The sequence below is a fragment of the Rhinolophus sinicus genome, linkage group LG15, assembly GCF_036562045.2.
Source record: "Rhinolophus sinicus isolate RSC01 linkage group LG15, ASM3656204v1, whole genome shotgun sequence".
NCBI classification, from domain to species: domain Eukaryota; kingdom Metazoa; phylum Chordata; class Mammalia; order Chiroptera; family Rhinolophidae; genus Rhinolophus; species Rhinolophus sinicus.
In genome coordinates, this window is record NC_133764.1 from 10,590,639 (window position 1) to 10,604,746 (window position 14,108).

At 45.1% G+C, this 14,108-nt stretch overlaps 1 protein-coding gene, 1 non-coding gene and 1 pseudogene across 3 annotated transcripts in view; 1 reads left to right on the forward strand and 2 right to left on the reverse strand.

The window, feature by feature from the left end:
• The window catches only part of DNAH2 (dynein axonemal heavy chain 2), a 100,216-nt gene that overhangs the window by 27,229 nt on the left and 58,879 nt on the right, over positions 1 to 14,108 (reverse strand). For both annotated transcript variants that reach the window (XR_012492034.1, XM_019745158.2), the window contains exons 42-60: positions 12,177 to 12,395; positions 11,819 to 11,936; positions 11,473 to 11,609; positions 10,496 to 10,633; positions 10,248 to 10,406; positions 7,545 to 7,697; positions 7,257 to 7,348; positions 6,724 to 6,922; positions 6,345 to 6,569; positions 5,295 to 5,399; positions 4,344 to 4,532; positions 4,047 to 4,132; positions 3,777 to 3,907; positions 3,473 to 3,622; positions 2,940 to 3,107; positions 2,522 to 2,682; positions 2,110 to 2,249; positions 827 to 959; positions 580 to 719 (exon numbers count right to left, since the gene is read on the reverse strand). Coding sequence is in view for 1 of the 2 variants with exons in the window: in XM_019745158.2 (XP_019600717.2) it covers positions 580 to 719; positions 827 to 959; positions 2,110 to 2,249; positions 2,522 to 2,682; positions 2,940 to 3,107; positions 3,473 to 3,622; positions 3,777 to 3,907; positions 4,047 to 4,132; positions 4,344 to 4,532; positions 5,295 to 5,399; positions 6,345 to 6,569; positions 6,724 to 6,922; positions 7,257 to 7,348; positions 7,545 to 7,697; positions 10,248 to 10,406; positions 10,496 to 10,633; positions 11,473 to 11,609; positions 11,819 to 11,936; positions 12,177 to 12,395 (2,843 nt within the window). In the remaining variant the exon portion in view is untranslated. The remainder of the gene's footprint in view (positions 1 to 579; positions 720 to 826; positions 960 to 2,109; positions 2,250 to 2,521; positions 2,683 to 2,939; positions 3,108 to 3,472; positions 3,623 to 3,776; positions 3,908 to 4,046; positions 4,133 to 4,343; positions 4,533 to 5,294; positions 5,400 to 6,344; positions 6,570 to 6,723; positions 6,923 to 7,256; positions 7,349 to 7,544; positions 7,698 to 10,247; positions 10,407 to 10,495; positions 10,634 to 11,472; positions 11,610 to 11,818; positions 11,937 to 12,176; positions 12,396 to 14,108) is intronic.
• LOC141569054 (U11 spliceosomal RNA) lies at positions 8,178 to 8,311 on the reverse strand. Its single transcript, XR_012492448.1, has one exon. It is a non-coding gene; the product is annotated as a U11 spliceosomal RNA (small nuclear RNA).
• On the forward strand, positions 8,733 to 8,853 carry LOC141569111 (U4 spliceosomal RNA; annotated as a pseudogene).

Here is a 14,108-nt window from a genome sequence, read left to right on the forward strand (position 1 = left end):
ATACTTATTAAATTAATAAATGTTAACCATCATTATTATTACCAATAGCTTTTTCTTCACCTTGATTAAAATATTGAATCCAATAAATGTGGTGGGTTTTTTTTTACATTTCTCTTATATCCTTCAAAGCAAATTATTATTGTTATGCATATAAAAAAAGACAGCATAATTTAATGAATGAATATATAATTCTTGGGAATGGTGGAAAGTCTAGAAACGTCAAAAGTAGAGAGAAGAGGACTGAGTGTATATAGCAGGGGTATATATATGGCAGTGTCTCCATTGTGTTGTGGTTGGATAAAGAAACATCATTCCAGAAAACAAGGACAGAGTGTGGAGAGGGGTCATTGCCAGAGGGCTCTAGAGATGGCCACACCCCCTGGAAGGCCCATCTCTCTTTTATTAACTTCCTGGGCAAAATTAAGACCCCTTGTATCTCTGTCATTCCACATCAGAACCTGAGCCCTTGAGCCAGTTCCCTTGGCTAACTCTGGGATATTTTCCATTATATCATTTCCCCGATTGTCCTCAAAGACACCAAGCTCTGTGGCCCTCCACGTCCCCTACTCTTCTTCATACTTCTTATATCCAGACACAAGTTCCAGGTAGTTGGTGGGTGTGACGTAGTTGTGCCTTCGCAGTTCCAGCAGCATCTTCTGGGAATACTGAGCCACTGACCAGTGCATGGTGACGAAGATCTTGGCCACCTTCCTGTGGATCTGAGGCCAATGGATAAAGGATGTAGGACAGAGAGTGAAGGCAGACAGAGAACAGAAATGGAGGAGAGCTCAGGGGATGTGGAGAGAGATGGGGATGAGGGTCTCACATTCTCCTGAGTCCCTAGGTCCACTCCCATGAGGTACTTCTCAGCCACCTCTAGCAGAGCCTCATGGGGCCACTCCGAGAACCAGTTGATAGTTGTGCAGTTCACCAAGGCAGGGTACTGACGGATCCAGTTCCTGGTGAAGGGTTTTGAGAGGTGGTTGAGTCCATTCACAGACGTAGCCTCCAACTACTAGCTGTGTCACAGGTCCACCCGCTTTCCAGGACCCTAACATAAGTGCCCATCCTCGTGCTCCTGTATCTCCTTGTCCAGATTCTACTCGCCTCAGAACTAGATCAGTGTAGTACTTAGAAACAGGTTCTGGGATCAGAAAGACCTAGTTCCACATCTGCTAGGTGTGGATCTTGGGCAAGTGATCTAACCCATGAACATCAGTTTCCTCATCTCTAAAATGGGAATAACAAAACATATTAATTAGGGTTATTAGGGGACTCGATGAAGTGACACATGTAAAATACTTAGTACAGTACCTGGTACATGGTAAATACACCATATACCATAACTATTAAAAAAAATGGTAACCCAAATTGTCTCTCTGTATAAGTTCTTTGTCCTACTCCTACTTTCTGATGGCCTTAAAAATCTAGCCATACCAAGAATGGACAAACAATATGTGGTTTATACATACAATTGAATATTCAGCCTTAAAAAGGAAGGAAATGCTGGCACATGCCATCCTATGGATGAACCTTGAGGAGATTATGCTAAGTGAACTAAGCAAGTCACAAAAAGACAAATACTGTATGATTCCACTTATATGAGCTATCTAGAGTGGTCACTCATAGAAATAGAAAGTAGAATGGTAGTTGCCAGGGGCTGGGGGGTAGAGGAAATGGGGAGTTGTTCAGTGGGTATAGTTTCAATTCTGCAAGATGAGAACTTCTAGAGATGTGTGTACAACAACGTGAGTGTGCTTAACGCTACTGAGCTGTACACTTGAAAATGGTTAAGATGGTAAATTTTATGTTACATGTTTCTTACCACAATTAAACTTTTAAAAGCTACTCCCTTACACCCCCCCTCCCACGCACACACAGAACAATCTAGTCATATCAAAAGGGAGTGGACAACTCCTCTGTAAGCAGCAGGAGCTGCCTGAAAGAAGGCCAGGTCTATGGAAAGGAGAGGGGGCGTTCATGGCATAGAGACTAGCACATGGGACCACTCACAGAAGGCATGGGAGACGAAAAGAGGGGAGGAGTCCCCCTGTGGAGAGTGCGGGGCTATCACAGGGAGGGAGGGAGAAGGCTATAAACAGGAGTCACCTGAAAGGGTCGCCCACAGGACTGAGGCAGAGAACGATGTGCAGGTTGTTGCGCACGCGCTCAATGAGGTAGGCAAAGAGGCTATCGGAGGACTGTGGCACCTGCTCTGCCCGCGCCTGCTCTACGATGTGTGTCTGAATCTGCACAGAAGCCAGAGTCAGAAGGCTGCAGTTGCAATGGCAGAACCAGAGGGGGCAGCAGTGAGGCTGAGCTGACAAGGGGTGGGTTTTTAAGCAGCTCCACCCTATAGGGTCCCTTGAGGGAAGAAGGCTGAAGAGGAACAGCCCTTCCACCTGATGGGGGGATGGACAGAGGGGGTTTCACAGTAGCATATTCTGGGATCTGTGCTTCTTCAGGTGTTACTCAGGAAGGCCAAAAAACCAACTGGCCAAGGGCATGGAAAGGATCATACCTCTTCAAATTCATCAGTCTTGTAGAGATTAGGAACCTCGCCTGAGCTGAGGATGTTGTTAATGTCCTCTAGGAATGATTCGTCAGCAATCTGGGTATCCACAAAAAGGAAGGACGTGGCCTTGAGTTCTACTCCAGCCTGGCGGTACAGACGCTTGATATCTGGGTCAGATAAGGGAACGAGAAAGAGGGGACCGACAGACTCTTCAGATTCACCAGCCTGTCCTTTATTCTTCTCTGGAGATTTAGGGACCCTCCCCCAGTCTGCAACACACACAACACCGTCCTATACCCACATGGGCCTGGTATGGCTCACTCTCTGGCTTCCATTTCTCCCCTCTCTCATCATCACAGGAAGTTAAGCATCTGATCTTTCACTCCTAACCCCAAACCCACCCGTTTCAGAAACCCAGCTGTACCTTCTCGGAACTCCTGCTTCCGATAATGTTTGGTGACTTCGATCTGGAAGGTGATGTACTCGCAGATGGATGAGGCCAAGCGGGCAAGACTCTGGCGCCCACTGCCCCCAATGCCCACCAAGAGCATGTTGCCCCGAGGTTGTCCAATAACCCGCACAATCCGTGTGACTGGGGGTTGAGGGTGGGGGATGAGGGCAATGAGTTGGCTGAGCAAACCCAGGGGACCTCCAGGCCCTAGGCTAGGGCTTGGGGTCCCTGAAACTGAAGTAGAGGGACCAAGAGCTGTGGGAAGAAGGTAGGGCCTGAAGCCCTGGTGGCAATTCAACTTTTCATCTCCACCATGTCTGTTAAACACTACTATCAAGGAAAAGCCCCACCCATTGCCACAAGGGCGTCTGGGGCCAGGGAGGAAGGTAACTTCCAGGACTTGATTTGGAAGAGATTTGGGAGAGACCTGAGAAGGGATCCATATTTCGTTGGCAATACCCCATAATTGGGCTGCTGGGAAGGGGGTGGGATTAGGAAGTGCTCACTGTGTTCAATAGCCTCTCGGAAGAGCACCAGTTGCATTGGCACAACAGCAGGCGATAGATTGTATTCATTTAGAGCCGTTTCCATGGCTGTCTTCAGTACTGTCAGATCAGTTAGGTCTTCATACACCTTGGGCTCCCTCAGGAAGTCCCCTGGGCCACAGGAAGAGGGGTCAGAACCTCAAATGCCTGGTTTTCCCCAGACTTCTATAAAGGGCCCTAAGCATCAGGACTCCATGCCCTGACCCTCCTTCTAACCCATCTCCGAAGAGTCTCCAACCTATAGTAGCCACAGCTCCCAGCTCACCAAAAATAGGAGAACGTTTGTTGGGACAAAGATTATGAAATGTGAGGTCAAAGAAGGAGCCGAGTTTGTCACTTAAGATGGCCACAAAGGCTTCCATGTCTGCTGCATCAACCAGTCGGTCAGAGAAGACTCTGTTGGGAGGGAGTTGGGATGAGATCTGGGAACAAGTAGGAGAATGGCCCCAGGGAAGGGAGCATCAGGGAGGGGCGGAGGCCGGGCTTGGAGCAAGGCTGCTGGAAGCCTGGATCTGGTGGGGCACAGGCATCTCACCTGAAACATTCATGGATCCAGAGCCGTGTGATACTGGACTTGGTGTCGTGGAAGTCCTTGTTGGCTCTAAGCATGCCCTGGAACACCTGGGGAAGAGGTGTGGCTGGTGGAATGGAGGGAGGGAAGAGATTCCCTCTAGAAATTTTAGAGGTAAGGCCAGAGAATTTGGCATTCTAGGCTGGAGGGGATTTGGGGTGTGTGGGATGCTACTGAGCTCCAAGGCTTACTTTGAGGAGAAGAGAATGCCTGTAAAGAGGTTGTGTCAGGCAGAAGGGGCAAGGTCAGACGCAGTTTCACCTTGGAGATGTCTCGAAGGTTGAAGAGGTAGTGGATTTTGGCAGGTGTGGGCAGGAAGCGCTGGACCACCGTGTTGTAAACGTCTAGGGTGGCCTCAGTCACCACATTCCCAATGGGCTTCACCTCTTCCTCAAAGTCCTGAAGCTTCTGATTGATCATGGTGCCAAATATTCGGATGATCTGGGACTCCTACAAACAGGCCCTCGGATTCACTTTCACAGGCTCCTGGTCTTTCAGCCAGGCCTGGGATGAGGGTAAGCTGAGTAAAGAAGTACTCGTCTTGGGGGCATAATTTAAGGGGCACCAAAAAAAACCTCAGAAATCAAGAGAAATAACATTTTAATGCAATATTTAAAAATCAAAATTAATGCAAAATATCCATGATGAACAAATACCAACATTTTAAATAAAGATAAGATCAGTATTATTGATTTTTCTTTTTGCCTCAGGTTCCAATATGGCTCAGCACGCTACTGTGCCAACCTTATATTTATTTAAAGTTTTGGTATTGTGTTCATCATGAATTTTTGGCCTCAATTTTTAAAACATATATTGCAATACAATGTTATTTCTCTTGATTACTGAATTTTGTTGGTGCATCTGAGGGCCACAGTCGTGTCACCCTACCCCTGGAATTGCTCTTAGCTCTCAGCCTTGCAGGATTTACCTTCCTTAGCTTATTTGGGCCCCCTGTATTCTCCGCCCACTGGGAATGCTAAAGCTTCACATTCCAGAGCCAGCAAGCTATACTTTCATCCGGTGGCTCTCCTAGCTCAGGAAAAGCAAAGGCTCCTATGGACAGCAGTCTCTCCTCCATATATTATAGCTCCTTGTATGCGATTCTGCTCAAGGGTCCCTTCGCCCCATTCCTTGATCTGCTCCCTCATTTTCTCGGACATAGTTGCTTTTGCCTTCCACAGTCCTCCCTCCACCAGCCCCATTCGCCCTCACTGTGGGGAAGGTCATGTTGATGATGTTGAAGCGACTCTGCAGCCTTGGGGAAATGACAGTCCGTCCACCCCCGGGAGGGCCCATTGCAGCCATCAGGAACATGTCCTGGAGAGCAAAGACAAGATGGGGCAGAGAGACAGGTAGGAAGAGGGGATGAGAGGAGGCACAGCAATAAGGAAGATGTGAAAGTAGCCGGGAGGAAGAGAGTACAGGAAGGGACAAATGAGAAGAGGGAAGGGGACAGAATGAGCAGGAAGAAACATAGAGTAATAGGGGCAGGGGAAGGTGAAGGGAAGAAAGGGGACATTTTTTTAGAATTATTAAAGTAATGTATTTGTGTGTTTTTATTTCATCATTATAATCCATGTGCCCTAATTAGAAAATAGAGGTAAGTTAAAACCCAACATCTGATTACATCTTTTAGACTTTCTTTTTTCTTTTTTAATGTATATATCTATCCAAGTGTGTGCATGTATGTGTGCTCTTTCTCAGAAACATATAAACATATTAATTATTAGGTGAGTTTTAGGCCCAGATAGATGGGCACCCCAGAAATCAGGCTGGAACGGCTGCTGCCCCTTGACTCAGGAAAAAGAAACAAACAAGATGCCCAGAATTCCATGGGAGAAGAGCCAGGCCTGAAAGGAAATGCCTGGCTTCTGGTTGGGGAGTAGAGAACTGATACAACAGGCGTGGTTACTGCAACAATGGGAGACAGAGAAGCCCCGGAGAGGGGAGATACAAACCCTGGGAACCTAGAAAGTTCTGGGTGGCATTAGGGTTGGCATATAAGTGAGGTATAAGAGGCCTGGAAAAGGAATGGAAGTTAGAGGACAGGATCCTTCGGTCGCAAAGCACAAGACAGAGTCAATGAGGAGTTAGTAATAGGAATTGATAACTTAGGAGCCAGTTATTTTGGTCCTGAGAAAGGCAGGATACTCCTGTGTGAAGAGAAATATAGGATTATAGGATTCTATCCAGGCCTCCCACTGGAGGGGGAACTGAGTTTACCATGGGAGAGAACAGAGAACAAATTCCCTGGATGCTTACTCTGATGTACTTGATGGTCTGCTTCGTACGATCATACCAGAAGCCATAGTCAATCCAGAGGCGAATCAGCTCCAGGGGTGGCTGGGACCCAAAAGTGTCCTTAGCTGGCATATTTAGGTCATCCATAAAGGTGATCATGCTTTTGCCCCCAGCTGGCACGTAGACACCCTTGGTTCTCTTTTCCACCCTGCTCTCAATGATGCTCTGCACATTGTTGGATGTGGTCTGGTGACAAAGGTACAGAATGAATATTTGGGTCCGCCAAGAGAAAAACGAAGATAGAGAGGAGTGTCCATCAGGTACTTGAATCCTAAGGGAGAGCAGAAGGCAGGGAGAGGATGGGGCACAGGCAGCCTGACCCCTGGGTCCTGTAACACACCTGTGCAGACATGTTGACAGTGAGCACCGACCACTGGCTGGAGGGCAAGGACTGCAGAACACTCTGGGCAATGGAAGTCTTCCCAGTCCCCACGGGACCCACCAGCAGGACAGGATTCTGGTTGACCACCAAGGCACTCACAAGGTGGTTGTAACGAACAGTGTCAACAGTGGGCACCATGATCTTATAGAAAGGTGAACTAGGGAGGAAAAGGAATTGTGTCTCAAGGATCATTGGCCCACTCATTTTTAACTCCCCCTTCATTCTGCCTCCCAGTATTTAGCTTCCTCTGGCATCACCACTCTCTAATCGCCAACCCTGCCTCCTTTGGGGCCTGGGTATCAGGCATTCTCCTTCGGACCCTGTTCCATTTCCTCTCAATTGCATTTCCTATATTCAAGTGTCATCTCTGCTCTGGGATCCACCCTCTCCTTTTATAAAGCTCACTTTTTCTTCTATCCCCAGCTCTTTCACCACATCTCCCACCAACAGCAGCCCCAAGTCCAAACCTCTCCCCAAGGCCTGGTTCTCACTTTGAAGGGTAGCGCCAACTCTTAGGGAGCTTATCCTCAAATGATGTCCAACTTCGCATCTTGGGATCCACAAAATACTCATACACCGTGTCCTGAGGAGGGAATGTGTCTCAGGTGACCAAAGCTTTCCTTTAGTTCTCCCCAGCCCAGAAAATGTGCTCACAGCCCCCTGGTGAAAGAAAGAGAGCTGGGCTGGCAGGCTGAGACTCAAGAAGAGTCTGAGGATCAGGGATACAGATGCATTCTGGAAAAACGGGTAAATAGGACAGCTGGGTTTGGGCCCCTGACCTTATTGGGAAAAGAGCCCTCCATCTCTCGGAGGTAACTGTCAATCTTCTTGCGGCCCTCCTCATCCACAGAGGCACACACAGACCAGATCATGCTGAACACAAATGTCAACTCTACCATGGAGAAATAGTTTTCACCATCAGCTGGGTTCACCTGGATGGAAAAAGAGAAGGAAAAATACCCTAAATCTGTAAGAGATGGAGGGATCTCCTTTGGCAGATCATCACTAAGGCTTAGAGCTTTCCTCCCTTCCTGGTTCTGTAGCCCAGCGGTGGCCCTGAGTTTCTTCTCTACTAAATTATAAAGACATGGCAGGGATCCAGCCACACCATGTCTACCCTGAATAAGCACCCACAGGTGCTCAAGAAGACAGGTCCAGAGACATTTGTGGTGACTTCTTCGTAACTGCAAAAAATGGAGATGACCTATGTGTTCACCAGTAGAGGAATGGAAAAATAAAATGTCTTGTTCTACCATGGAATAGTATATAGCTGTTACAAGCAATGAAATTAATCTACATGTAGCAGTGTAGAACTCAAACACATATTGTTGATTTAATAAGCATATTGCAAGTGTGGTATATAGCACAATACACTTTTTATTTTATTTTATTTGTTTGTTTATTTATTTTTTAAAGGCACCAGGACCAACTATCACCAGCTGCCCAGGTACCAAAAAAATCATGCTTCTGAAATCTCTTGATGTCGATTCTGCATGCAGGGCAATCAAGCTGCCCTGCATGTGCCACTCATGTCAGAGCTCTTTTTTTGCACGATACATTTTTTAAATCCCACATTTTCTATAGATACCTATGGGCTTAGTATGTAAATGTGTATTTTTAAAAGGCCTGGAATGACACATACCATGTTTCCCCCAAAATAAGATCTAGCCAGACCATCAGCTCTAATGCGTCTTTTGGAGCAAAAATTAATATAAGACCCGGTATTATATTATATTACATTAATTATATTATATTATATTACATTATATTTATTATATTATGTAAAACCGGGTCTTATATTATAGTAAAATAAGACCGGGTCTTACATTAATTTTTGCTCCAAAAGACACATTAGACTAGGTCTTATTTTCGGGGAAACACGGTACCAACACACTACAATAGTTACTTGTGTGGAGAGGGGAGTAGACCAGGCTTGGGAGGGCAGAGGTGATCAAAAATGACTTTACAGCTTTGCGCAGTGGCAGTATCATAGCCAATGGGGTTTATCCGAGGCGCGATCATTACTAATTGAAAAATGACTTTAGCTTTGTATGAAAAATTGTAATTTTTAGAAAGGAAACTAGATTCAACTGTTACTTGAGTAATTAAAAATTAAAATTTTAAATGTACCAACTTAATAGCAGAAATAGCATGTTTAGAGCTCAGGCTCTCAACCTCCAATCCAGAGGGCACGAACAGATGCTGCATGGGGCACCCGGGGCTGTGCAAACTCCACTGGACGCCTTGGGCAAAATGGCCAACAGATGGCTAACTCAGCATCATTTGTATCGTCTCTAACCTACTATGTGAAACAGCCACAGGCCCATGGGTGGGGAGCTCGTGAGGATAGGTTCTGAATTAAGATAACTAAAATTGTAGGTAATGTGATATACAGGACGCTGTCCAATCCAGAATATTGTACTTGGTCTTAGAATAATCCTCAATCCTCAAAATATAGGTGGGAAATTGTGTTGAGACTCTATTGTCCAGCATATTCAATCTAGAATCCTTAGTCTGTCCTTCCAGCTCACCCCAACACATAACACATCTCACTGTCCTCTTCTGGAGAGGTCTCTGCTACACTGAAGAGGGTCTGCGTGCAAATACCATCCCCCACCCCTCTCTTCTCAGTGGGGAACGACTCTCTCATGTCTCTGTGTTTTTGTGAAGGCCGTTCTCTTTCCCTAGAACGCCCTCCTCCTTTTGTTCTGTTCATCAGTTTTCCTCCCCCTCTGCTCAGTCCCCTCCCCATCCAGTCCTCCTCAGCACCCGGGTGCCACCAACACTATATTACTGTCGTTTTCCCACGTCACTTTGAAAGTTCATCTACATAGTTTTAATTTACATTAATTGTACCAGGAATGACATATACTGGTATAGCTCTTAATTGTTTATAACTTTATATTAACAGTTTAGTTATCTGACTTTATATTAACAGTTTAGTTATCTGCCTTTAAAAACAATACAAACCATTTCTAGGCAGTGATTTAATCTCAACAGAAAAATATCCAATTTTGGTCCTTACTCTATAATTCTAACTGAACAAAATTTCTTCTTAAATATCAATGAATCTAAAAATTTCTAAACCCCCTCATCAGATTAGGTTGGGCGCTCCTCCCAGCAGAAATATCCCAAGGCCTCATATATACCAAGACTTAATATTTATTTTTTGAAAGGATGGAGAAGTGAGGAACCAAATGAACTTTCCCCAGTTCCCAAAATATAAGTAGGAAATTACAGTGAGACCCATTGTGTACAATATCCACTTTAGAGACCTTAGGTTGGCCTGCAGTGTGTATGCACAGTCACCACATGTGTGCACACACCCCTCACTGCCTCCATGGTCGGTGAGGCCTCCCCTGATAGTCTCCGCGCCTCTCAAGACAGGTGTTCAAATTGTGTCTCAGACACACGATTTCCCTGAAGTTGTCCCTGGGAGGTCACGAATCCTTCCTGCCTGGCCCTGCTCTGGTCCTCCTTACCCCATTCTCTGGCGTGGCCAGGGCCGAGTACAGCTTGCAGAGGGAGATGATTCCACTGTATTCAGGGAGGGGTACCGGCTCGTTGCAGTTGTCCTTCTTGAAGGCCAATATCTTGTTGATGAATTTTTCGAACATGCGTTGAAGGGGCTCTACCTCGATCTGGAAATGAATATGAAGGGGCTCTTTATTTATTCTTGTGTCCCATAGGCCACTCTGATTACCTTCCCTCTCCTCAATTCCCATCATACCTTTGGCCTCTTCTCTAGCCATGACTGAACATAAGGCTTCCAGCCAAGGTCAGCGTAGTCAGTGTATACCATCCCGCAGCGAGACACGGTGGCTGGAGAGGCCATGGACAAGTTCTCCACTTCAAACAGGAGAGACACCTAAGGATATACTTTGTCAAAACCTTGTCTTTTCTTCCACCCTGCCAAAACTCTGATGTCCCAAGGTGTCTCTTCCAAGTACTGTGTTTCCCCAAAAATAAGACCTAGCCGGACAATCAGCTCTAATGCGTCTTTTGAAGCAAAAATTAATGTAAGACCCGGTCTTATTTTACTATAAGACCAGGTCTTATATAATATAATGTAATATAATGTAATGTAATGTAATGTAATGTAATGTAATGTAATGTAATATAATATAATATAATATAATATAATATAATATAATATAATACCAGGTCTTATATTAATTTTTGCTCCAAAAGACGCATTAGAGCTGATTGTCCGGCTAGGTCTTATTTTCGGGGAAACATGGTACCAAGTGTGGCAGGATGAATAAAGCCCTGAGGTTTACAAAGATATGTTTGTTAAAAGAAATCAGATCTTAGTCAAGGTTATCTTTAGGAAAAAACACTTTCTAGCTCACATTGAGTGGATAGAAAAGCGTGGGCTTTACAGCCCATGAATTCAAAACCCCAGGTGCATAAGGGAAGGTCCTGCCTCCTAGGTCAGTAGAAATGAGCCTCAGAAGGGCTCCCTCAATCTACACAGTGCTTCCTAGTACACAAGGTTCTTTTCTAAATAATAGTTCTCCACATCCATGGTAGGCAGGCAATTTTTCTTCAGTCACAGCTTCCCCTGAATCCAGGCAGCCTCCTCCTCAGCTCTCTCCTATAGAACTTCCTCTTCTCTTAGGACCCCCCAGCTCTTCCCCTTAGCTGTGCCTCATGCCCTCCAGTTTCTGCTTCTGCTGGCCTTCGGTAGTCAGCGCGCTCCTGTACCTGCTCAGGCAATGCGATGCGCTCTCCATTGATGAGGGTCAACACTTTGTTATCATCCATGACGGAGTTCATGCTCTCAATCCACAGTGTGTCCACAGGGCCATCGAAAAGGATCCACTTCTCATCTGGTTTCTCGTCTTGGTAGAAGATGGAGGATAAGGAAACCACAGCTTTCTCACCTAGCCCTCCTTCCACATTCATCTCCTCAGAGATGCAAGCTGATGCTTCCTTGGGCCTCAGCATTATCCAGGCAATTTTCTCCCAAATCGAGCTTTCTATCCCCAGAATGTCCACCCCCTAGGAGATTTAGGCATCTGCTCTCCCCACCCCATGATCCTTTGCATACCTGAACATGCTATCCGCATGACACTGGACAGGATGCCATCTGTCCATTCATTAGTGTTGAGATCATATTCCCCATACAGCTCCCCTAGGGACAGTGCTTTAGGGTTCAAAGGGAACTCCTAAAAATGACACAGGAAGGGATTTGAGCTGCTGGCAGACACAAATCCCAAGATCTCCCTTTATTTCCAGGGATTTGTATTTGCCCCTTCTCTCTCATCTCCCCTAGGCCTCCTTGGACCCAGGCACTGCCTCCTGGCCTGCACTGCCTTCCCTGACACCTATGTATCCTTGCTCCTAGCCTCCACCATCTTCCTGCTACTCAAGTCTCTGCCAGTGACTTCACCGTCCCAACTCCGTACTCTAACAATGTTGAAGTTGGGGTCTCCAGCGCGACACAGGGAGGACAAGGAGGCCTGAAGAATTCGCCACGAGGTAGTCTTGCCGCTGCCCGTGCAGCCCACAATCATGGTGGAGTGGCGGGAGCTCTTGGTCTCATACAGCTGAATGACCTTGGTGAAGGTGAATGGCGTGGTCTGCAGGCCCATATCTCGACTCTCCTGTTCAATCGTCTCCTGCAGCTGAGAGAAGGAAAAATACAGGAAGTAGGGAAAAAAAGGAGGAGGCGTGCAATGGACTTTCAAATCTCCCCAAGCCTGGGAAGATAATGCTCAAACTGTTAAAAATGGTAACAGGACCCTTTGCACTCTGGCAACTGTTCATTCCCTGGGAAGCTGACCAATTGCATAGTTAAGAGATCGGGCTCTGGAGTCAGCCAGCCCGGGTCCCCAGCTTCCATCTTATGTGAACCTGAGTAAGTTACTTCTGAGTCTCAGTTTCCTCATCTGTTAAATAGATGATACTTTCCTCATCCAGATAGAACAGTCAGCATGAAACACAATGTCTGACACACGCTGTACACATTTTTCCTAATATTATTCAACAAATATTTATTAAGCCTCTATAGTACGTGCCAAGTGGTGTGCTAGGTCCTGAGGACAAAGTAGAGTTCATCCTACTGCAGACTTCGCAGTCTAGTGGGAGAGCCAGACAGGAAACAAATCAGCACCTAAGTTAAAAAGTAATGCTTATAGAACCATGACTATGTGGATCAGTCCAGAATCGTGTGACATTTTTAAACATACAGCCAATGCAAGCAAATAATTTCAAATAGATGCGAGATCTTTACTTGTTTCTCTCAAACACCAGAGGCCTCACCACTACTATTTCTTTCCACTATTTGAGAATTAGTTTTAGTAGTATGTTTTTGTACTACTGTAGAATGTGTTGTATAGATGTAGATGTGAAGAAAATCAACTGTATTTGTGCAGCACAACCTTAATGTCTTTAGCAAAGCACACCGTGATGATCTGTGTTCCTTAAAATGTAGCCATAATTATGTTTGTTAGTCATGGCTAGAATGGCATCACAACAGAGATAAATAGCAAACCAGTGATAGTATCCATTATAAACAATCATCTATCACAAGACCACCAGGCGGTATGACCCCTGGCACATCCTGCATTCTTTGTCTCACCATTAGTACCTGAGTTAGATTATAAAAATGTACTGTAACAGGGGTCTGCTAGTGGATAACTGCTGGGTCATCGGTCCATTCCAACCCCACATTGCTGTAAGTAAATTATGCTATAATAAATTATGTTATATTCTATGGAGTTGTCTGCTTTGTTCGTCTTAAGATACCTTCTCGTTGTGGTGGCCATTACACGTTTTCCCCACCATCGGACACGTGTGCATGTTTAGCATTATGCCACAAGTTTAAGATGTCACATTTTCTTTTTATTCAGTTTAAAATATTTTCTAATTTCTTCTTGGACCCATGAGTTATTTAAAATTGTATTACCTAATTTCTGAATACTTGGGATTTTAAATTATATTTTATTATTGATTTCTAGTAGAATTCTATTGTGGTCAGAGATCATCCTCTGTATATTTTCAATCATTTGAAATTTATGAGCCCTATACTTAATAACCCAGCACATGGTCAATTTTGGTAAATGTTCCATGCACACTTGAGAAGAATATGTACCTGCAGTTGTTGCATATAATGTCCTATGTGTGTCAGGTCAAATCTGTTGAAAGCATCCCAACCTGCATTTTATGGATTTTTTTATCTGCTTCCTTTATCAATTTCTAAGAGACTATGTCAAGATTTCTCATTAGGGTTGTGGAAGTATCTATTTTTCCTCTTAGTTAGTCAATACTGTTTTGTGTATGTCATAGCTATATTATTAAGTGCATACAAATTTAGAATTGTTATTTTTCTGGGCATT